Source organism: Haliotis rufescens, unplaced genomic scaffold, assembly GCF_023055435.1.
Source record: "Haliotis rufescens isolate VD_foot unplaced genomic scaffold, xgHalRufe1.0.p SCAF_8, whole genome shotgun sequence".
Classification (NCBI taxonomy): Eukaryota; Metazoa; Mollusca; class Gastropoda; order Lepetellida; family Haliotidae; genus Haliotis; species Haliotis rufescens.
The window spans coordinates 7,742,297-7,768,431 of NW_025964372.1; the positions used below are offsets into that span (position 1 = coordinate 7,742,297).

The 26,135-nt window shown below is 41.3% G+C and overlaps 1 protein-coding gene across 4 annotated transcripts; it reads left to right on the top strand.

Moving 5' to 3' along the window:
* Positions 1-25,648, top strand: LOC124148957 (tetraspanin-18-like). Of its 4 annotated transcripts, XM_046520251.2 has the most exons (9): positions 4,222-4,302; positions 4,405-4,468; positions 15,387-15,470; positions 17,241-17,474; positions 17,949-18,023; positions 18,387-18,497; positions 20,132-20,338; positions 21,856-21,939; positions 23,129-25,648. In XM_046520251.2, the coding sequence occupies exons 3-9, from the start codon at positions 15,417-15,419 to the stop codon at positions 23,189-23,191; spliced, it is 828 nt and encodes a 275-aa protein (XP_046376207.1). In that variant the 5' UTR covers positions 4,222-4,302; positions 4,405-4,468; positions 15,387-15,416; the 3' UTR covers positions 23,192-25,648. The 4 variants fall into 4 exon arrangements, with proteins under 4 accessions (XP_046376208.1, XP_046376205.1, XP_046376207.1 ...); XM_046520252.2 differs by lacking the exons at positions 4,222-4,302; positions 4,405-4,468 and adding an exon at positions 1-58; XM_046520249.2 differs by lacking the exon at positions 4,405-4,468 and having other exon boundaries at positions 4,151-4,302.
* The last annotated feature ends 487 nt before the right edge of the window (positions 25,649-26,135 follow it).

Here is a 26,135-nt window from a genome sequence, read left to right on the forward strand (position 1 = left end):
TGCACAGAAAGTGACATCGGATGATATACGCCAGGATGTCAGTCTGCCTTGATATACAGTGAGTAGGCCCTGATTATCATCGTTATTGCCAGCAGCAGCAGTGTGATTTATAAACACTGATATTGTTTTAATGTTTAAATATTGATACAGAGTTGTCCTTTGCTACAGTCTTGCGGGGAAGCCTAGTGGTAAAGTGTTCGTTGATCAAGCCGCAGTTCACACATAGGTACAAATAGCGAAACCCATTTCTAGTGACCTTCACATTAATATGGCTTAAGTACAGACTGTTCAGTTCCGTTGCGTTTTTAAGTTTTGGCTGCACTAAGAAGTTTTCTAGCTATATGACGGCTTTCTGTAAATAATCGAGTCTGGACCAGACAATTCAGTGGTTTGACATCATGAACATCGATCCACGCAATTGGGATACGATGACATGCATCAACCAAGTCAGCGAGCCTGACCACCCGATCCCGTTAGTCGCCTCTTACGACAAGCAAAGTCGTATTTTACGACAAGCATGGGTTGCTGAAGACCTATATATCAGTAGTGCGCAATGCCGCCACGATTTGTCAAACATTCTTTCACTTGACGAGGCATACTGCGTATGAGTCTCCCTGTGGCAACTTGAGGGTGTCCGCCCCACTCCTTTTGCATCGCCTGGCCAAGGTCAGCCAACGTGGTCGGCGGCCTATGACGTTGACACACGCATCGTCCTATCATGTCCCAGACATGTTTAACGGGGAAAAGGTCTTGGCTCATTGCTGGCCATGACATTCTATGGACGTTGTGCTGCTGGAGGTGAGCGTTGGCGATTCGTGCACAGTGAGGACAGGCGTTGTCGTGCTGAAAGGACGAAACCTCGACAAACACGCCTTGCAAACGGGACAACAAAGGATATTAGTATGTTGTCCTGATAGTCCAATGACCCTTCTTACACAATATGGAGTTGGAGTCGCATAGTCATAGTGATGCCGCCCCACACCACATCCGATGAACCACCAAATATGTCAAGAAGTCTCAGGGTGACATTGACTTGACGTTCATGTCGACGTAGCTAGCCACGGCCGCTCCTGTCGAGGAAGTGAATCGAGACTCATCTGAAATCATGACACAGGACCAGCGACGATTACCCCCGTCTCGACGTTGTGTACGCCATTAACGTCTGTTGGCGTTATGACGATTTGTAAGGGGCGGCACAACACGTGGCCGTCGAGCATGGAGTTGAGCTGCATGTCGACGATTTCTAATCGTCTGACCCGTAACTCGTAATCCACGTTTGCAGCAATTTAATTCGCCGTTTGAGCTCGATATCGTAGAGCCTGGCTTCGGATCAATTGATCCTGTAGTCTTGTTGACCTGGGACGCCCTAGAACTGGGCAAACATTTTGTGTCTGTGTACTTGTTCCATAGTCTGCTAATCACAAACTGAAACATTGAACGTAGTGGCCACTGCACGCTGCCTTTGTGAGGTCCCAGCGCGCCAGTGTGCCTTTGACGCCGTCCTTGTTCACACACAACAATGAATGGAACCAGGTAAACCACAGCTGTGTGATAAGCAGAATCAATAAGATTGACAGAAATATTGGTCCACAGAGATTAATCGACCTTCCTCTAAAGTGTCTAAATCAGGAATGACACCCAACGCACGACTCAGATGTGTGTTGGTTTTACACACATAAACGTTATACAGTAAACTACGGTTATAACGAACACGCTTATAACGAACTGACGGATATAACGAACTTACCTTTTAGTCCCGACTATTTGCTGTAGTTATGCTGTATATATGCTTATAACGAACTACGGTTATAACGAACTAAATATGGTAGTCCCTTTAAGTTCGTTATAACCATAGTTTACTGTACATACATAAAACGTTCATGCATAGGATGTTTGTCGTCAACACTTATCTTTGATCTAACACTTGGTGTTAAGATTTATAGTTCATGATCCCCTACATTCTTGGAATAGTATATAATATAGATCTAATAGAATAGGCACCTTGTCGATTATGTTTAGCCAGATGACATGCTGTTTGAAACTCATTTAGTCCATGAATGAATATTCCATTGCGACTGATTAAAGAAAACGATTCAAGTTTATTCTTCAGTGCTGTGTGAAAAATACATATGTATAAGGTCGGTTTACAATCAAGGCTGGATGACTGGCATAACATTCCTTCCCAAATTATCGATTTTGTTCTCAGGGAGCTTTGCATACGCCACGTCGCAGTTGCGGGAAATCATGTATGTATGTGCCTGCGTGTGTGTTTGTATGTGTGGGTATTGCTTGTCGTAAGAGGCGACTAACGGGATCGGGTGGTCAGGTTCGCTGACTTGGTTGATGCATGTCATTGTACCCAAATTGCGTGGATCGATGCTCATGATATCAATCATTGGATTGTCTAGTCCAGACTCGATTGTTTACAGACCGCCGTCATATAGCTGGAATATTGCTGAGTGCGGCGTAAAACAACAAACAAACAAACAATCTCTCGTCTAGCGAAAGGATGTTTCTTCAATGAGTTGATGCAATCTCTCTGTTTGTTTAACCTGTGGCCAAACCAACATAATGCCCACATTTCATGTCCGGATAGATACTATCCCTTTTGCTAGATCCGAGATCCTACACAGAGACAGATAAGTTTAATGGATATCAGAAGGAAATCCTGAAAATAAAACAATGAACCAAACAATACATGCAAACAGGATATTTACAAAGTTCTATTTTTATTTCCTTTGTGTCAGTTTCAAGGATGAAATAAAGCTACTAGAATTTGTTCTTGACTAAGACAGTGTTATCCCAAATACAAATTGTGTTACATAAGGATGAAGAAGACATCGGTGATTTTCAACTCGCCAACTTTCTTGAAGACTTGTTTTAATTTAAGATGCTCAGAAGGCATCCATATGTAACATTTTTCTATGTTAAATGAAATCAGTATCTCTACATATATTTAATCAACTGGCACAGTGTCTACAGTCATTTAACTTGTCCTTGTGATTTGTTCACGAGCCCATTTGGCCATTTGTCGCATTGCCGCGCTTTGAATTATATAATTCAATATTTTTCCAATGGGCGACAATGCGACAACGCGACATATTTTGACCTTTAAAAAATGTCGCATTGCCGTGCTGTCGTGCTGTCGTGCTGTCGCGCTTTGGTTAATTTGGACACATTTTACTTGTTTTTGTAAGGGTGACAATACAACCGGGCGAAAATGTCCCTCATGGGATTCCATACAGTACTGTGTGTGGAAAGTTGGTGTGATGCATAAATTGGTGTCGCACATGCATATATTTGCACTGACAAATCTTTGTAAAGAATATCCTTATTCTTTCTTCACAAAAAAGTTCTTACTTGAATGATGACCAGTTTTAATACACTATCGATCAGATGCCGGTATGTTTATGCTCTGTGGGCATTTGTTTCTCATACTCCTTTCTGTTACTGATGTTTGTCTGTCAAAAGAAACAACCAAATACATGCCTGGATTTCTGCGTCAATGGAATTAACAAGCTTCGGGAGACAAGCGTTACATTTGTTTGTTTGTTTGTTGTTTATCGCAGCACTTAGCAATATTCCACCTACATGGCGGCGGTCTGTAAATAATCGAGTCTGGACCAAACGATCCAGTGACATCAAGAGCATCGATCCACGCAATTGGGACACGATGACATACATCAATCAAGTCAGCGAGCCTTACCACCCGATCCCGTTTGTCGCCTCTTACGACAAGCATAGTTGCTTTTTACGGCAAGCAGGGGCTGCTGAAGACCTATACTCCGGATCTTCACGGGTTAACGGAATCAATGACTTCATGAATTTGTCAAATCTTAGAAGGGGGTGCATTGAGAGCCGATGCAGTAATCCCGCCCATGTAAACGTCGCGACGTTTCCTAGCAACCACCGTATACATTAAAAATTAATTACTTGGTCCATGTTTCCAGTGTTTACCGCAGTTGTTGACAAACAAACCCCGCCCGCTGAGACAGCAACCACCCCAATAACAAGGCCTACTGCTTCCTGAATTCTCAAGTACAACCCTATTAATATATTAATAATCCTAAACATCAATGATCAAAACAATCCTCCTATCGGTCACTACGAAGGTCGCCTTTGCTCTGCCCAGTGGTCAAACAGGACGATTGTTTCGCAAGAAACGGCCGGTATTGATTGATTCGCTGAGCCGAAATTGACGCTGTGACGTCACGGCACACAGGTAAATCTACTTCCAGGTGTATAGGCCATAAGCTGCTGATTGTCACAGGTGATATTGCCCCCAATAAGCTTCATATCAAGGTAAGTCAGTTAGATAATTACACGATCTCATTTGTCTAAAACTCGAGCTACAGGTTTAAACAACGTAACGGGCAAGAAGACAACACAATTTAATCTTTGTAGGTCAGCCCGAGTTGGAGCGCATTTCAGCTTATCTAGCGGCTGTGTACTTGGGAGGAACGCACAGGTAATATCAGTCTTTTGACTACATATTTGACAGAAACTGTCATAATGTTTTCAAATGTAATGATTTGGCAAAGCAGGTGATCGTGTTCTCGTATTAACACTGATTTTGTGCAAACTTGACATTTAGGACCATAGAAGTGTGTCAACATTTCTCTGTACTTTTTTTAACAAGCTGTGGCCATTGTGGCAGTCCCTTGCGGATAGAAAAGTTGTGCTGCGTAGTTAGCTTTGTGGGACCATAGAGATTGTGATCATGGTGATTATGTTTGAGGAACACAATTGACTGCACACGCAGTTCACAGCAAGCGAACTACTGCCTCGGTCTTTTAAATAACTCGATAAATACCCTTTACTGTTCACGCATGTAACGTTGTATATTTACTCAAGAAGTACATGTTCTTAACCCGATCGTATTACTCTGCATATAATCAAATATGCATTGTTTGAATGTTTGTGACATTTTTCAACATTGTAGTCTGCTAAAATAATGCAAGAATTGACGGCCGGGGTGTTTTGAAAGTTGATAATGGCGACCACAGCCCGGGTGAACATGTTATCTCGCGGCTATCTCTACCCGTTACGTCGATGCGGTAAATATGCCTTAGACGCCCAGATCACACCCGGGACAAATGGAGGTATGGACGGTGATAGGACACAATCGATCCCAGCTCTCTGCCACACGTCTGGATATGGACTCGTACTTCTAGTTGCCCCGGCCCGTTATTGAACGACACGGAATTCCCTGCAGGGAGTTTCTTTGACCATCTTGACAGATTCTTTGACACCAAAGTACAATATTCGATAGGTACAAGCTCATAATGATGTCAATAACAATACTGGCGGCCCAGACTGTCATAATGTAGGTTTACATTTCACATCTTTTATCTAAGGGGATGAACATTTTTTCTTTGGCTGTTTAGAAATATGAACTGGCTAAGTGTTTCTGGTTGTTGAGTGTGTAGACACAAGGGTTATTTTCACCAAGCGTAGATTAAGTGTTGATGGTTATGCTCAGTGTTTGACGAGGTACGTTGAATGGTGTCATATTGCAGATATGTTTGATGAGGTACAATGAGTTGTATCATATTGTAGTTATGCTCAGTGTTTGACGAGGTACGTTGAATGGTGTCATATTGCAGATATGTTTGATGAGGTACACTGAGTTGTGTCATATTGCAGATATGTTTGATGAGGTACAATGAGTTGTATCATATTGTAGTTATGCTCAGTGTTTGACGAGGTACGTTGAATGGTGTCATATTGCAGATATGTTTGATGAGGTACACTGAGTTGTGTCATATTGCAGATATGTTTGATGAGGTACAATGAGTTGTATCATATTGTAGTTATGCTCAGTGTTTGACGAGGTACGTTGAATGGTGTCATATTGCAGATATGTTTGATGAGGTACAATGAGTTGTATCATATTGTAGTTATGCTCATTGTTTGACGAGGTACGTTGAATGGTGTCATATTGCAGATATGTTTGATGAGGTACAATGAGTTGTATCATATTGTAGTTATGCTCAGTGTTTGACGAGGTACGTTGAATGGTGTCATATTGCAGATATGTTTGATGAGGTACACTGAGTTGTGTCATATTGCAGATATGTTTGATGAGGTACAATGAGTTGTATCATATTGTAGTTATGCTCAATGTTTGACGAGGTACGAGTTGTATCATATTGCATAAGTGCTCAATGTTTGACGAGGCACAGTGAGTTGTATCATATTGCAGCTATGCTCAATGTTTGACGAGGTACGAGTTGTATCATATTGTAGCTATGCTCAATGTTTGACGAGGTACGAGTTGTATCATAGTGTAGTTATGCTCAATGTTTGACGAGGCACAGTGAGTTGTATCATATTGTAGTTATGCTCAATGTTTGACGAGGTACGAGTTGTATCATATTGCATATGTGCTCAATGTTTGACGAGGCACAGTGAGTTGTATCATATTGTAGCTATGCTCAATGTTTGTTGCACGGAAACTCTCACATGCAACACATCGCGATGCGTATCCGTTTCGCAAGGTTTCTTAACGAAACTCTTCCTCGTGTCAAATATCTGGTTTTGTTGGTTAAGCTGAATATGGAGCTAATATCGATACAAACTCCCAGCCCGCAACCCGCACATACATCTGCTTCACATGTTCCAGATACCAATACACACATTTACCGTCAAGCATCATATATGAACCAGTTCGCATACTCCTGTGTGACAATGGTTCTCAATACCAAGACCTGTCAAGCATCATGTATGAACCAGTTCGCATATTCCTGTGTGACAATGGCTCTCAATACCAAGACCTGTCAAGCATTATGTATGAACCAGTTCGCATACTCCTGTGTGACAATGGTTCTCAATACCAAGACCTGTCAAGCATCATGTATGAACCAGTTCGCATACTCCTGTGTGACAATGGTTCTCAATACCAAGACCTGTCAAGTGTTATGTATGAACCAGTTCGCATACTCCTGTGTGACAATGGTTCTCAATACCAAGACCTGTCAAGTGTTATGTATGAACCAGTTCGCATACTCCCGTGTGACAATGGTTCTCAATACCAAGATCTGTCTAGAGCGACCACCCGTAGAGCTGGAAGGTCCGGGGTTCGATCCCCGGTCGCGTCATAACAAAATAATTTAAAAGATGGTACTTGTTGTTACCCTGCCTAGCGATCGTCATTAAGGATTAAAACAAGGACTAGGCGGCTAGGAGTCAGTATACTGTGTCTGAGTGGGGTATTCATGTTACCTGCATGGTATATCAGGTAACTCAACTGCGGCATGGTATCTCAGTGGGCTGGCACTGAAGAAATCGGCATTAGTCCAGACTAGCACTATTTTAAAAAACCTAAAAAACTTTTAGGTCAAGCGGTGGTCGTGTTTTTTCAGGTGAATAACTCTAAAAGCACACGGAAACGTCTCGTCTTAACCTGTAGGGCACATCTTTCCCCATTGTCACCTTTACCCTCGTGTTTCCTGAATCGGGAACTTCTTTCACCCGGAAACCCGCAAGGAACTCACCACAGTTTAAACACCGTGCGTATTGTCCTCCATACCTTCATAAACAGTAACGACTGATTAGGATGTAAATCTTTTCAACGAGGGAGGAATGCAGTTATACATAGAACATGTTGTTAGATCCTTTCCTGTCACACAACGGTTGTATTGTTAAAATGTATTATACTTATTCGAAAACTTTGATTAAAATAAAATAAAACAGCAAACTACGGTTATAACGAACACGCTTATAACGAACTAACGGATATAACGAACTAACTTTTTAGTCCCGACCATATGCTGTAGTTATGCTGTATATATGCTTATAACGAATTACCATTATAACGAACTAAAATTAGTAGTCCCTTTGAGTTCGTTATAACCGTAGTTTACTGTAATATTTCTTTCGAAATGGAATTAAATAATTTAAATATGCCTTCAATTTTCAAGTGTTTAGATATTTCACAAGGATTTTTGCTCAATTATTAAAGGAATAAAACGAAGCCATATTTGAAACACACACACAAGACTAAGCATCTTGTAAATTAAACCTTATATCGGTTATAGTCAAGGTATAAAACGACTGAAATTTTCACTTAGGCAATTTACAAAACGCTTACATATTTCATTCATTTTAGGAAGCCTTTTTAAACTTATATATATGTTCTAGTCAATCTGTCAAATTAAATACAGGTTTTTCAGTCGATTTGTAAAATGATCTTAATATTTTTAAATTGCCTAAGTGATTCACCTTTGAAACACATTGACTGAAACATGTGTACGTATATATACCTAGAACCAATACACTCTTCAAAAAAAGAAACGCAGAGGTAGATTTTGAGTAAATTTATTGTACCTTATAAAATCGCTATATTTAATTTAATATCATAGATACAAAGATACAATTTTAGAGCTCGATAGTCACATGTTGTCGTTGTACAAAAGCATTGAAAACTGTTCGTTATCATGTCACATAAGGCCACGTGTGACCGCCCCGGGCAGCAATCACGGCTCTGCATCTCCTCGGCACTGACTGGATAAGTGTACGAATTCCGTTCTGCGGAATTCTGCGCCATTCTGCTTGTAACGCCTTGGTCAGTTGTGGGAGTGACTGCGGACTGTCTTCCATCTCGCCGGTGAAGAAGAAATCGTGATTCATCGCTAAACTACACTCATCTCAAGTTTCTCAAATACCAAGGCTGTAAGGTATGGCACGAACGTTAACGCAAGCGTCGCTGTCGATGGATCTGCTGCAAAAGAGGGACGATAACTGGTCTTCTGGGTCGGATTCCAGCCTCGCAAAGATGGTTCCTGACAGGGTGCTCCGATATCCTCCTTAAACCAAGGATGCGTACTGCAGTCTCCGTAGCTGTGGCATTGCGATGACGTAGGTGGAACAGACGAATGTAGCGACTTTTACCGGATTTTTTATGTAGTCAGGTTCAATGAACTACATACTACCTGTGCGTTTCGTTTTTGGAAGAGTGTATGTCTCAACCCATGGTATATTTGCGTGGTTGTCAGCCTGAGGGGCGTCCACCGCGTACCCGGATACACACGCGCGTGCTGCACCAACCGGAAAGGTCATTGTGACCTAGACATTGAGAAAGGGCCTACCTTTATCTAACATCGCTGTCATCGGGTGTGCCCTCACGCCCAGACAAGATTCTTATTAATAACTGTCGAGCAGGAAAAATAATATCGTATTCGGTTTATGTCAAGTAGTGAAATTTTTTTTGAGAAACATGACACACAAGTGCTAGTCATATATTTATACAAACAGAACTCATGGGGCGAGGGTGTTCATGTGTAAACCATGGGACGAGTGTGTTGATGTGTAAACCATGGGACGAGGGTGTTGATGTGTAAACCATGGGACGAGTGTGTTGGTGTGTAAACCATGGGACGAGGGTGTTGGTTTGTAAACCATGGGACGAGGATGTTCATGTGTAAACCATGGGGCGAGGGTGTTCATGTGTAAACCATGGGACGAGGGTGTTGATGTGTAAACCATGGGACGAGGGTGTTGGTGTGTAAACCATGGGACGAGGGTGTTGGTGTGTAAACCATGGGACGAGGGTGTTGGTGTGTAAACCATAGGACGAGGGTGATGGTGTGTAAACCATGGGACGAGGGTGTTGGTGTGTAAACCATGGGACGAGGGTGTTGATGTGTAAACCATGGGACGAGGGTGATGGTGTGTAAACCATGGGACGAGGGTGTTGGTGTGTAAACCATGGGACGAGGGTGTTGGTGTGTAAACCATGGGACGAGGGTGTTGGTGTGTAAACCATGGGACTAGGGTGATGGTGTGTAAACCATGGGACGAGGGTGTTGGTGTGTAAACCATGGGACGAGGGTGATGGTGTGTAAACCATGGGACGAGGGTGTTGGTGTGTAAACCATGGGACGAGGGTGATGGTGTGTAAACCATGGGACGAGGGTGATGGTGTGTAAACCATGGGACGAGGGTGTTGGTGTGTAAACCATGGGACGAGGGTGATGGTGTGAGATATATTTCCGACATATGAGGGAACTTTTATAAACAACGTACGTATATGAAGTTAGATGTGGTTCAAGGGCTTACCATATTTGACTTCGACACGTGATGGGAGGGTTTGCTGTGAGTCAGGGAGGTATGCTATCAATACCGGGCTTAGGCGTTATCGGCCGGCGTTATCAGTCCTGACGGGGTACTTTGTGTCGGATAACGTACCCACCCTGACTTGTAAATATTAACGGATGTGTTAACACTCGAACTCAGCCCGCGAGTAGCCACTGTGATATCACCTGTCTGGTGATGTTTTAATACCTTAAAAAAAATATGACAATTTGTCCGTGCCCCCGCATTTTGTCAACGTAGCTGGGCATGGAGAAGAACACCCTTTCCCGGGAGGAAAATCTCTCCAGAATTAGTTTTTTTAAACTTCCCTCCTGAAAGACTCCTTTTAGTAACAACCTACCATATCCTTGTATTATAACTCTTCCAGCCGCTTCAGCAACAACATCAACGCTCCCCTGTCGTGGTTGTGTCACCCGCCTAGACCAGGTACATAAAATAAAACATTATTCCACTGATCTCCAGCTGCGGTAGTTTGTTGCCTGGCAACGTTGTTAAACGTGCCACCTACAGCTGGAGCAGCTTGTACTCAATATCCGTTTTGTCATAGGAAATGATCACAATATGTCTAAACTACTGGGATGATTCACACCCTGGTGATATCCAAGAACACCAACTTCCGTGGTTACTGATGCAGGAATACATGGATAATGCATCGTAACATCGATTATACTCATTACACACAGCTCATTGAATGCCAACGTGATTTCCCTCTGCCGATACTTGACATGGCGCTTAATGCGATTGTCAGCATACAAGCTGACAGAGTCCAGGGAGTTGATATTGCATTAGAATCCTGGGCTGATAGAGCAGGGAACAGTATCCAAACGGAATATTTGTCTAACATTGATTCGGGTAATTGCGCATTAATATCTCTCTTGTCAACCATATGTTACATGAGCTAAATAACTCGGTCGGTCTCGTGTTGTCTATAAATTAGTTTTTGATTCAGGTGAATGTAAATATGTCCGCTCGTTAGCCTCGTTTTAGAGCAAACCGTATTATCAAACACGACAGGGATCATGAATATGACTTCGATTTATCCGGATTTGTACACGAGTAATTGGTGCTTGTCGTAAGAGGCGACTAACGGGATCGGGTGGTCAGGGTCGCTGACTTGGTTGATGCATGTCATCGTATACCAGCCTTGATGGATGCTCATGATGTCAATCACTTGATTGTCTAGTCTAGACTCGATTATTTACAGACCACCGCTATATAGCTGAAATATTGTGCGGCGTTAAACGAGTACATTAAACTGGGTTATAACGAACTCAAAGGGACCACTACTTTTAGTTCGTTATAACCGTAGTTCGTTATAAGCATTATGTACAGCAAATGGCTGGGGCAAAAAGTAAGTTCGTTATAACATGTTTGTTTTAAACGTAGTTTACTGTAAGTGGTAGTGGACATACACTCATGACATAACTTGTATGTTCGGTAGCCACGAAAGCGTTCACTCGTCACTTCGAAGACGCCGTGTTTGGTGTCTGTGTCCCTGGGTCAAGGTCTGCTGTGGCCTTTCTAAGTACAACCCAGTTAAACACAACAATGAGGCTGCCCCGTGATTCATAACCCCGAAATATGTTTATCTGGACATTGTATTGAGAACGTTTCCGGTTTAACGAAGTTGCACTCAGAGCATCATCTGAAAGGTTCAACAATGCTGGCAAAACCGAGAATTCTAATCAACCGTTGTACTTCCCCAAGCGAACTGCTATCTTATTTAAAACACGGTCAATTATCACAGTTAGCATGAAAGGCACGTGCGACATAGTTCTCTGAACGTTAACGGAATATAAATATATGCACGTGATCCAGTTTCGTGGAAGAGGCCCTTTAAATGATCTGTGCAGTTGGAAATATTAAGTGTAAATTACTATTTAGGTCAAAATGGAATATCCTAAAAGGTTGTAGATTTTATCTACATCATAAATAACCTGTGTATGGTTCCAGATCCTGCTTGTCAATCAATATGAATATGGATATCAAGATATTTGATTCGAGTGATTTTAAATAGGTTTCCGGGGCAAGCTTATTAAACCTTATTAAAATAAGTTGGTCAGATATTATATAAACATAAAACTGAATATTATCCTCAGATAACAGCTTTCTACGCTGGAAGGCTTTTATGCATGACGTGTTTAGCCGACAACAAGACAATCGCAGCTGGAATTACAGCTGGTAGACAGCGAAGTTCAGGGGTTAGGCGCATGTCACACTACTGCATTGTGGGGTCCCGGGAGAGAGACCCAGGTAGACATGTCTGTACAAGTTCGTGGCACAGAGCCATGCATACAGACCATCCTTGCTCTGCCCATGTGGAACGATGGTTACAGTGAACCGGTTGGGTTCAGCTTTGAACAGATTTCCGATTACATCTCGGCGTCTCGGTTTTAAGCGGGGAATGCAAAAGTGGCGCTGTCATCAACGTTTGCAACTTTTGACATTTAGTCATGATGGACGAATTCCCTTAATGGCTGAGACTGTGTTATTGTATGTCTGAAAACATGGATAATAAACAATCACACAACGCCTATAACCGTTTTAGTGTAATATCATTCATGTTGTCATTTGTCTACCAGACCGAGCAGAAAGATACCACTGTATTTCAGGGTTGAAGGTAATAACTGAGAAAACCGCTGGTGCATACATTTGGTTTTTAAACTGTAGGCATTTGTCACTGTAGACTTTAGTAGACTCCGTCGTTTCATGTAGGGATCACTGGCAGACAATCTATTGACCATGGTACTGCACCGTGCAGTACTGCTAAGTGCGTTGTGGCGAGTTAAACCACAGATTGACCGTACCATCCGAACCAAAGCGATAACGAATAATAACTACAATCTGACAATGAAGACGACGATACACCGTTTCCCTCGGCGCTAAGGGGTAATGTTATCAATGATAACACGAGTCAAGGGCAGATCCCGCATTTTTTTAAAGGGAGGGGTCCAAAATATCAAAAAACCCTCGTCAATTACTGCCTACAACCTATACATTTGGATTTCAAAAGGAGGGGCGAGGGGGGACCCGCCTCCCCCACGCCTCCTCTGGGCCCACCTATGGCAGTGATAACTGGAATAGTTAGATTGGCGTTCCATCTGTCAACGTTCAACTACAACACGACAGCAGTAACGGTGTGTCAACATTTCGTCACATATCATGCCATCGAACTTTGTTTAATTCGTATAATGCCAAAAAAATCCATTTCCTTGTGTTGGCAACCTTCAACGCCGACACTGTAAGAGGCTTTCATGCCGGTGTATTTACAGACGCCACTTCCGAGAGACGGGATCGAAGTGGCGGGCACCGCAGCCGTCATAAGACAATACACACATTCCAGAGTAAACACTGGATGTTGCATCACATGCAGGGTGTTGGTAGCGTCGCTATCAACAATACACTCGCTGTCACGATTCGATCAGTCATACACGTTTATATAACGCTTACATCCGGATCAGGACTCAGCTAGCCGTCTTCAGAAAAACAACAAGTGGAGCGTCATACGGTGTTGAGCAATCGGCGAGTCACGAGGGAGAAAAGAACGACTGACATGATTTCTCGCTGACGTATAGTATTACATCGTGGGGAGTGCCTGCGCTACAACTTTCAGGTCAATTCCTTCATATGCAGACAGTGTCTAAATAGAACAGAGACTATCTAAACTTAGTCCAAATGACGTTATTTCGTTTCGTGAAATATTAAAGAAGAATATGAAAGTGGTATATGTGAAACTGGGAACGTACAATAAAGAACTAACTTAAGTGGATATTAACATATTGGATTCTTCTTGGTTTGCTTAAACGACATTTGTGTCAAGCGACTTTTAATTTTGCCAGTAGGCTATATTTCTTGGTATTGTTTAATTTGAATACCTCATTAGCCAAACTAGGTCACCCAAATGACATTACGAGGAAGTTAAAAATAAGTGTGCTACAATCTCTTATCTTTAGCAGGACTTGAAAGATTGTTTACAAGTGACTAACGATGACGTCACTGCCTACGCTAGTTCAGATATAAGTACCGTGTGACTGGTCAAATATTTCAGTGTCTACTTAGCCTGGTGAAGTTAGGCGATAAGGAATTATTTGACATTAGCTCCTGAGATAACATACGTGTATTACATTCAGGTAAGAAATGTAAAAGGTAGCACTGATAGCGTGGAAAGCTTGTAGGTCGACGCTTGAAATCAACGTAAAATTGCATATCATATGTGGTAGCAAAATTCATTTAAATTATAAATTTGTAAAATTGAAGTTATAAGTGGATGTGTTATATGAACCAGTAGTCAATGCTTGTTATCCTTAATCGATTGATTAAACAAAAGGGTGTCTGGTACAGGACAGGTATGTTTGTATATAGGGGAACCTCGATATTCCGGAAAGTCGGGTTTCCATCATCTCGTAGGGATAAATGAGTTGCATATCCAACAAGACAAATGGCTTAGCTTATTTTCTATCATCTATATTACGTAATTATCGCCAAGATTATGTTCCTAGTGAGCGAGATGCTGTCGGTGTTGTTTGTCCCCTGTGAGTTGTAGACCATTTGGCCACTATAACGTATAATGTGTAATAATTTGGTAGAATTGTCGACATTGAGAGAAAATATGAAAAGGTTATCCTATGACAATTGCTCTAGGTTTACCTTGTGATAGATGTGCCCGTATGTTCGGCTGAGATAAGACGAGCAACATGTTATCATGGTGTGCTCTTATTTTTTGAGTGACATAAAGTGTATGTTGTTTTGTGGCAACTACTCTTCTAGGAAAGATGGAGCGGTGGTAGGCTGATAACAAACGATCATCGTGATAATATGATATCAGTAATAACCATAACATGGTGTAGGTTTGTAAATCACAAACCATCTGACGGGTTTCATTGGTTCATTTTGATGCGTATACATGTTTGTATTATTTACCTGTCAGTGATGATAGTTATGATCATCATCATCCCCACCATTAGCATCAAAATCATCAACCTCACATTATTATTGTTGTTGTTATTATTTTTATTATCATTATGGTTGCTGGTGTTGTTCTTGTTGTTGTTCATCATCATCATCATCATCATCAGGGGCGGTCGGGTAGCCTAGTGGTTAAAGCGTTCGCTCGTCACGCCGAAGACCCGGGTTCGAATCCCGACATGGGTACAATGTGTGAAGCCCATTTCTGGTGTCCCCCGCCGTGATATTGCTGGAATATTGCTAAAAGCGGCGTAAAACCAAACTCACTCACTCACTCACTCACTCACTCACTCATTATTATTATTATTATTATTATTATCTTTCAGGTTTAAGAAAATCCCCAATAAAACTTCACAATGTGTCAAGGCCTAGCTCGGTGTTTCCTCATTGTCTTCAACATAATATTCTTGGTAAGTATGGCTACAGTATACTCATTATACATACTTCGCCCAGGCCAAGCAGATTCTTCTGGTTGCGGGTGTAGCCCTGATTAAAGAGTGACTGGTTTCCTAGTTGCTAAGCGCTTCAAACATGTGACACAGACATTGGGCTTTAGTTTGGAGGAAACTATTGATCTGAGATAAGGATTGCGACATTTCGGATATCTGCTTTTCTAATACATGTTGGTCTGAATAATTGTCGTATTGGACTCACCAACCCAATGTGACACGATTTGCTCTAAATTCATGACTATAAATCTGTTTCTGCCCCTGTGTTCCTCCTTTGACCTAGCAACATAAATAATTCAAATAAGCGACAATAGGGTAGCAGGAAGTGCTGGTGATTCATTGATATCGTGGCGGCTCAATAGGAATAAAGCTGATTAAATCACTATAGCTTGAAAATACGTTAAAACGTTTTACACATTAAATTAGATTTTATATAACATAGTTTTATCTCGTATTGGCTGATGTTTGCTGTCGTTTCTGCGCATCAAACCGTAGCCACATCAATTTTAATGTACAACTTTATATTTCACTATTCAAATTCAAATTCAAATGTTACCAAATTCTCTTGACAGTAAACAGGAAGGTAATCGTTGTTGTTTTTCAAACAAATCTAAAATCACATTTGCAATCCTCACATTTAGAATTTCCTCTTGGGGAGTAAATACACATAGACAGTTTACAATAGTTTCAAATTTAAACAATTTAATGCTTATCTAAATCTGGAACTTAAAACACATACTGCGCATATTCTCGACGAGAAAACCTTTAATTTAGTTGTCGGGTTGAATAACATAATTTTGTTGTTGATAATAGCAATGTACACCGCTTGGATATGTATATATAAATCTATATGCATGTACCAGTACTGAGGTTATGAGGGCAGCATGGCAAAACACTCCCAACCCACTATATGGCTACGGAGGGTGTAGACATATACACCCGGGTATCAGGGTGTCAATCTAGACCAACACTGGCTACATATGTATGTCATCATATGGAAATTGCGTAGATCGATGTTCATGATGTCAATCACTTGATTGTCTGGTCCAAACTCGATTATTTACAGAATGTCATGTTATTGCCGATTGCAAAAACAACCAACAAACATTCACCGATAACTATATATTTCAATTATTAATCGCAGCCTGTGTTCCTTTCCTGACGACATACATACTTATGTTGAAAGTCATAAACTTGTTTGTTTGTTTGTTGTTTAACGCCGCACTATTCCAGCTATATGACGGCGGTCAGTACATAATCGAGTCTGGACCAGACAATCCAGTGATTGACATCATGAGCATGGGATACGATGACAGGCATCAACCAAGTCAGCGCACCTGGCCACCCGTTAGTCGCCTCTTACGACAAGCATAGTTGTATGTTACGGCAAGCATGGGTTGATGAAGACCTATTCTACTCCAGATCTTCATAGGTTGAAAGTCATACACTGAAATTGATTAGCTAATCCAGGTGCAACGCTTCTACCAGGAATGTAGTTTGCTTTATGTTTGCATTGATAAATCTTACCAACTATTTAGATACATTCAGAATTGCTGCCTCTCCCTTTCGTCGACCTACTGCAGAACCCCAATCCAAACCCCGGCACTGTAGCTCACCTGAATATATATACGAATAGTGTGTAGTCAACTGTTTGAAATGTCAACTTGACTTTCAGACAGGTGAGCTAAAACTTAAGTATTCGATTACAGTACGTTGTGCTTTCTTTTACAGATTTTTGGTGTCTTATGTCTTGGCATTGGCATCTGGGTCGTCGTTGACAAGACCCATGTGATCTCCTTGTTCCGGTACTCGAGCGACAAGGTAGACGACTTAAAGGCTTATGACGTGCCGTCTCTGCTGGAGAGTGGGGCCTACATCCTCATTGCCGTGGGGGCCCTCGTCTTCGTCATCTCCGTCTTCGGCTTCTGCGGGGCCATCAAGAAGTCCAGGTGCTGCCTCATCACGGTCAGTAGCTGCGTCTGTACAGTGTATACTCCCCAGGGAGTTGAGAATACAAATTGTATGTACAACGACCGCCCGTTAGTCGAACACCTGTTTACTTGCTCCAACATTTGGAGTCGTCCCATATAGCGATCTTAGCTAACCTTTAACCTAAACTTACGATGCTCTGGGGCCACATGCACGAAGCAAACTCAAGCTATATGGCTCTAAATAGTCTTAATAATGTAAAACATGAGTACCGCTTCTATCGCTTCGTGTGAATGGGCCCAGTTGAAGCGGATTTTACAAGCAGTCATCAGTAAAGAAAGCACATGTAATTATGAAGGGTTTATGAAAACCTTCCTTCATCGCCTGTAATACAAAAAGACAACGTTATGCTTTGTTGTGAATTCAGTCACTGGGCAGCCAGTGAAACGCGGGTGTGACATCACACAAGCAAACACAGTGACAGTGTCTCATAAGTTTTTCCCATTTCAGTACGGCGTGTTGGTCGGTATCATCCTGGTCATACAGGTAGCTGCAGGAATTGCTGTAGGCGTGTTCAGTAGCCAGGTGCGTATCTCCATAGTTACCACTCTAACTAGCCTTACTCCAAGACTACCTAGAGGAAAAACTCCCGTCCTTCCGGTTATTGTATCTTGTTACTCAGCAGAGAACACCGAACCTTGATAATGTTGAGGGGAACGAAATTATGAATCTTTTTTCTAATTTAACTGTTTTATTTTTACAAGCATTCTTGTTAAGTTTTGATAATATCATAACTTATAAAGACTCATAAGTGTACTTTCTCTCTATTATTTCCCTTTCAATATTTGTTGTTGTTGTTTTTGTTTTTTTGTTTTTTTTGTTTTTTTTGGGGGGGGGGTATATTTTAGCCTGGGTTGTACTACAATGTTTCAAATACCTGTTCCACAGTTCGACAGCTTTGCCAAACCGTTCCTGAATGAGACAATGCCAGAGAAGTATAAGGGACCTTACGATCGCAGTGACGTCATCTCTTTTGCTCTGGACGTTCTGCAGGCATCGGTAGGTTGCCCGTGAACCGGGCGAACATTGCGCCATGTATGTGAACACTGTGATCAATCCTGTCAGGTTTTAATGTCCGCAATGTGTCTGTGTGGTCACCCCATTGTTCACCCTTCTTTAGTCAGGTATTTAGACAATATTCATATGGGCTTAAAACGTGGAACAAACGCGACCAGTGTCACAGATAATTGTTCCAGCTATAAGATAGTGGTCTGTCGGTAATCTTAAGCCTTGACCAGACAATCCAGTGATTGACATCATGAGTATCGATCAACGCAACTGCATGATGACATACAGTCAATCAAGTCGATCGATCGATCCATTCAGTCGCTTTTTACAAGCATAGGATACCCGACTGACCCAGGATCCTCACGTACACTATATAGATCCCTAGTCTCACAGACTTGTACGAGACATCTGCAATTAATTTCACTAACAGTTTACATCTTAATATCACAATATTCTTCAAATGATTGTTCTTTTATTCTAATAAAGATAAACCACGCGATACTGCCCTGTCATAGTAACAAATACTTGTCCGGATTTCTGTTTCACTGGTCAACAATCTTATTAAAATCAGATCTAAGTTCTTGCTTCCGCTAAACTAAGATCCGGGGACATCCCATTACGAGTCACGTCAGAACGACCTTTCGCGAACTTTGACCGACCACTGAAACGACTAACAAGAAGTCGACATCAGCCAATTACAAAGCGGTTTTCTCGAGCTTTACGGCACTCGTTTCAACCTTGCGACTTCCGTTTCAGAAAACGCTTGAAAAATATGTTGACACAGTTCTCGATTAAAACTTTGAAAACTGAACAAACGAACATTCCGGAATGTCTAATATATGGTTGCGATTGTATGGCAACGTACTGTGCAACGCCTCCTCCGTTCAAACGTTTATCCCACGGAAGCGTGAGATAGACGATAATTTTCATTCGTCACCACTCGCCCCTTTCCGTAACCTGCAAGAAGACTCTTCCCCCTATCGATGAATGTTCTGTGCGAAAATACGACAAACCAATCAGAATGCGCGTATGACTTCAAGTTCTTCGTCAAAAAATCCCTCAGGAATAATTTTTGATTTTACATATGTCTTGCATCTAAAAATATTAAATGTGTTCAAACATACTGTATAATTCAGCATGTCCAGCTGTGCTTTAAATTGCATCTACATTATATATTGTATATGGAGAAAACGATGTGAACCATTACGCAACGAGTTGACAATTGTTTTAGGTATGCCCGTTTGCGCTAAGACGGACCTCGATCGCAAAAATGGCCACGAGAGGGGCACGAGTCGCTATGCGGCTTGTCCCGGAATATCACGAGTTGGTCACGAATGGATAATTTTGACGGAATCACTCGTACGGGCCGCAACTGTCGTTCTGAATATCCCGTGTTAACGTTTTCGAGGTTGCATGATAACACATTCCGACTGTCACTTTCATGATCTGGTAAGCGACGTTTTGATTGGTCTGATGAAAGGTCGTTCTGACGTGACCCGTAATGGGACGTCCTCAGATCTTTTAATGAGATTGACTGGTCACTGACTAGTGGGCCAGCGTAAATTTGTCCTTGCTAACAACATTAACATGTCATGTTTTCACAGAAATCCTTTGTCTTTTTACAGCAAGAATGTTGCGGGATAAACGGTCCAGGCGACTTTGTTAATTACCATAATTTCAACAAGACATGGAATGGTGCTGCTGATGCCGTCATTCCATTTACCTGCTGCAAGTCAACCAAAAAGGACTCCTTCCCCGACAGTATGGAGGACTACATGGGTGCCCTTGTGGACCAAAACTGCCCGACGGATGTAACTAAGGGCTACCAAGAGGTATGTGCATATGGCTTCTCAAGATATACTGCCGGGCAAAGGAAAGTAAACACTAAGAAAGTGGACTTGATCAAAACTTACAAACGTCATCAAAATGTTCCTAGGCTGATAACAGTCGCTGAATCTCTGCAAACACAACCAAGATACCAGTGTCAAATACATGCATCACCGTGGAATAACCGTTTATTGTTTGTTTCATGTATCGCCACCATTTAACATGTATGTATACTTTCGTTTGCCAGGCAGTTTAGAAAGAGATTGTTGGAAACAGTCATTCTGGTACTGCCATCTCATTCATACAAGTAATTCGTGGTCACTCGTGTCATTCCGTGACGAACCCGATTCGCCCCGATTATGTTTCTAGGTTTGTCAGCACCGTACCTGTGCTCGTGGGTTTCACCGAAGTAGTAAACGTCTAAGATCGGTATCATTAACGCTTTCCTCCCACATCAAGCTGACACGCCGAGGTATAACTGGAATACTGTTCAAAGCGGCGTTAAACCAAAGTCCCTCACTCATTCTGTGCGTGTCATTCCTTAATCATACAAACCATTCGTGACCACTCGTGTCACTCCGAGACAAGCCGCCCGCCTTCCTGCCGAACCAGGAAAGCGGTGACGTTCGTGAAACAAGTTAGTCTGCTACATAACAGAACGAGTGTCCGCAAATGGACGCACCACTTCCTTAATCAAAATTGTCATTCCGTTACAAGTCTCCCATCTTCCCGAGGCAAGGGAGTTAACTGACTGTAAAAGTCAAGTTTCCACCCTTGCCGAACTAGGCTGGTATTTCTGGGTTCGATTGTAGCGCCTCCACTGGTATAATTACGAGTTATGTTCTTTCTATGTACCGCCTATTGACCAATCAGATTCCACCCCTCATATCACTTTCATTTCCTTCAAACAAAATGGCGTCGCACTGTGAAGACGATCAGATCGATTATCAAAACTATGTTGTAATAAAACGGGTCTTACTTCCCGAAGTGCATTAAATCAGATGAGCACCTTGATTAAAAACATGAAAAGATTTGGAAAATATCTGTTGACGCTTAGTTGTCGGTACATATGCCTTGTACATCCTGCAATCGGCCAAAATCTGCACGGCAGTTTACGAACCGGATGTCGATTTCGACACACGATTTTAAATTGACTATGCATAGACATCCGTGCCAAAATATAACTCCATCGTTCGGCAAGGGTGGAAACTGGACGGGAAGATGCAAGTCTTCTTGTGGGCTATGGAAAGATGAATGTCAGTTTGCATTCGACTAGTTTGGGAATGACACGATGCGTGTTGATACGATAGACGATAGGGGTGCATAGAAATAACCCAGAGCCCTGTGTCCAAGGCATAGCATGTCGTAATACAGACACAAAGCATGGATGCATGAAGTACAAATGTTTCTGTCAACGGGCTCCTGTTACCCCTTCAGAAACAACTAGAGTTCTTGCCACGATTTCCACCCTCTACGTTCTGTTGTGAAAATGTGTTGAAGATTGTACTGTGTGACTTTACAGGGTTGCTATGATAAACTGAGAGAGCTGGCCCAGACCTATTTCGCCGGCGTGTTGGGCGTGGCCATCGGTGTTGCCGTATTAGAGGTATGTATAGTGTTATGAGGATGGGTAAATAATGCAGCCTGTGTATATAATGTAACTTGTGTAGATAATGTAACATGCGTAGATAGTGTAACATGCGTAGATAATGTAACATGCGTAGATAGTGTAACATGCGTAGATAATGTAACATGCGTAGATAGTGTAACATGCGTAGATAATGTAACATGCGTAGATAGTGTAACATGCGTAGATAATGTAACATGCGTAGATAATGTAACTTGTGTAGATAAGGTAACACACGTAGATAATGTAACTTGTGTAGATAAGGTAACACACGTAGATAATGTAACTTGTGTAGATAATGTAACATACGTAGATAATGTAACTTGTGTAGATAATGTAACATGCGTAGATAATGTAACTTGTGTAGATAGTGTAACTTGTGTAGATAGTGTAACATACGTAGATAGTGTACCTTGTGTAGATAGTGTAACTTGTGTAGATAGTGTCACATACGTAGATAGTGTAACTTGTGTAGATAATGTAACATGTGTAGATAATGTAACTTGTGTAGATAGTGTAACTTGTGTAGATATTGTAACATGCATAGATAATGTTACATGCGTAGATAATGTAACATGCGTAGATAATGTAACTTGTGTAGATAGTGTAACATACGTAAATAATGTAACATGCGTAGATAATGTAACTTGTGTAGATAGTGTAACAAACGTAGATGGTGTAACATGCGTAGATAGTGTAACGTGCGAAGATCATGTAACTTGTGCAGATAGTGTAACATACGTAGATAATGTAACTTGTGTAGATAGTGTAACATACGTAAATAATGTAACATGCGTAGATAATGTAACTTGTGTAGATAGTGTAACAAACGTAGATGGTGTAACATGCGTAGATAGTGTAACATGCGAAGATAATGTAACTTGTGCAGATAGTGTAACATACGTAGATAGTGTAACATGCGTAGATAGTGTAACATGCGTAGATAATGTAACATGCGTAGATAATGTAACGTGTGTAGATAGTGTAACATACGTAGATAGTGTAACATGCGTAGATAGTGTAACATGCGTAGATAATGTAACTTGTGTAGATGGTGTAACATACGTAGATAGTGTAACATGCGTAGATAATGTAACTTGTGTAGATGGTGTAACATACGTAGATAATGTAATATGCGTAGATAGTTTAATAATGTGTTATCTTGCAGCTCATCCTGATAATCGTGGCCTGCTGTATTGCCAAGAATGACCCTGACGGAAAGATGGTCTAGACGGCCCTGACGGAAAGATGGTTTAGAAACCCGGACAGGAAGATGATTTAGATGTCGCTGACGGGAAGATGGTTTAGATGGGGGTGGGATGGGGGAACAGAACTACACGGCTGCATGGGCTACTGGTCGACAAACAAACAACTGATCACATTAGGCAAGATCACATGCCCTTTTCTTAAGCCTGACGGGGAATGACGTTAGTGTTTGTGACGATTGTTAATACAGGTTACAGCTCTGTACTCTCCGAGCCGTGACACTAGACATTTTAACACTTTGTATTTATCATCTTAGGGTGAAGTATCAGTTCTAGAAAAGTGGTATGAGTTACGCTGATAATTGCGACATCCGTGCATATAACCTCGGTTTCCTTTGTTAAAACCATATATTTGTTATATAACATTCACGACCCGTGGCCTTACAAATGTGTTGTTAGCAATATTACTCAGCCTTATAGTATACTGTTGTCCCGATACCTGATTACATGATATGGCTGGCAAAGCTACGGGGATGAACGCAGTCGGTGGCCGCGGTGGTGTTCTGCTATGCAGATGGGGTTGCACAAACCCTCAGTTCGGTGGGTTTAATCATTCAGCGCCGCAAAGATCCATTAACAATTCACGACGTATTTTTCCACATCACCACAGCTGAAACTGTCAAGCGGATCAGTGAACTTCTGATAAAGAACAAAACCAACAGACGTGTCAATTGGGGTCTTTCGTTTTTTGTTGTTTAATGTCGTACTCAGCAATATTCCAGCTGTATGACGGCGGCCTGTAAAAAATCGAATCTGGGCCAGACAATCCAGTGATTGACATCATGAGCCTCGATCTACAAAATTGGGATACGATGGCATGCGTAAACCAAGTCAGCGAGCCTGACCACCCGATCCCGTTAGTCGCCTCTTACAACAAGCATAGTCACCTCTTACGGCAAGCATGGGTTGCTGAAGACCTATTCTAACCTGGATCTTAACAGGTTCTTTCGTTATAACAAGAATATATTCTACCCATATCTTCCATTGTGATATCATATTTAGATATCGACTTAAGGCAGTATAATCATTATACATTACATGTATGTAGTATTTGTTACTCGTTTGTATAATGCCGATGCAACGTTACATTTTGACTCAATCACTGTTACACGTTTGGAACTTGCAAGGTGTTATTATGAAGAAACGGAAAGTGTTGTAAGTAAACCTCTAATAATTATAATGATTTTATCTCTCTTACCCCCAAAACGCTTGCCTGACCATGAAAAAAGAGAGAAAAACATTGAAAGAAAACTCGACGCATTTCATGGGGTTGTTTTTGGTGTACTGGTTGTGTTCAGTGCGTTCCCGAAGTGTATCAGGGATAAGCAATGTGTAGCCCATAGCTTTGCCAGCCGACTCATTTTGTTAATGTTATTGTTTTACACCTGTTTATCCTCCACTGAGCATTCATACATAAATGTTTATTATTCGAAATATTATTTTCATTGTTATGAATTCACACACCTGTCGTATCAACTAAATGCAGCCACAGCAGCTGATTAATTGCCACGCCCATCTGAAGCCGGACATTGGCAATACTTTTAGTGAGGCTCGCTGCTTATACACTGTGGAGTTGACACCTTGTTAGCGCGACATGCATTGTAAGAAAATATCGCATGCTTGGGTCACTAGTGGTTTACATTGTGGTCATTCAGAACAAACTGATCATGATCAACACATGGAAATATAATCCGAAATTGTTTGACAGATTAAAACATGTATAACAACATATTTGTACCAAAATAAGAACACCCAAATTAAATGAAATGCTTGTGCTATATCCTTCAACTGAATAGCGGTGTCGTGCGCCATGTTTTACAGTGGGTCAAAACTATTGCTGGGGTGATGTCTCGCCATGATCGTTATCCATAAAGTTGTCAACTCACACGACAGTGCGTGAGCTGTTATCATACGTAGTTAACTAGTGGACTGGGTGCATATCTTCCGGGTCCATTTAGTTTTGTTCGTCCGTGTTCTTACAATCAACACGGAAGCTAGTTCTTATCACATTGAATCACCTGTAGCACGCTTGATAGCATTATGTTTTTGTGAATCTATTTCTCATTCGTGTAAATACACATGTGGTAGTTTTAGGGTGTCTGTAGCCTGATTTTCCTGCTTCGTTTTTATCACAAATTCTCTGAAAAATGTCAGATTGTGCTGTGTTTTTGTCAACTCTCAGATTGAGAACAAGTGTGTTATATCGCACCTACATCGTACGATACAAAACCATAGTACCACTATGAACCACTATGAACCCGGCTGTGTTCGCTGTTATGAATGTCCAGTCGTGAAATATGTGTCATTAAGTATACAGGTAGGTATACAGGTTGTCAAACACCTCCTGGTTTTCTTTATTTTTTGTCATTACAAACATAGAAGCATTGTTTTTGTCGTTAAATAATAAATACATACACAAAATATCAATTTCTTGGTTTCTCCTTTATAAGTTCCAGGTCACGTGATGTTTTCTGCGTATATATGATTGTTGAAATACACACTGAGGGCCCCAAAAAAGTACACCGAGTTTTTTTTTTTATGTAATTGGAAATGGAAAGAACTGTTAAATTTGATAATGCTTATTTAACCATCACTCATTCCTGTTTGTAAAAAGTAATCTGTGGCGGCGTAATTTCGTATAAATATAATGTGGTTCAATAAAGACTGACGTCAGAAGTTTAATATGAAATATTTAAAAATATAAAAAACACATAGAAGTATTCTTTGAGCGTCACTTTTTAGATACAATATCGCTAACTTAAAATATTTTCAACTGAAAATCAAACATACAGAATCATTTGAGCAGTATAGTTTCTTTTGCTCCTCAGTTTATAAACGCTCTTTAACGCTTTAAGGTTGATCTCGGGGTTGGGGTGGGTGGTTATATATTACACTCAGCAATATTCCAGC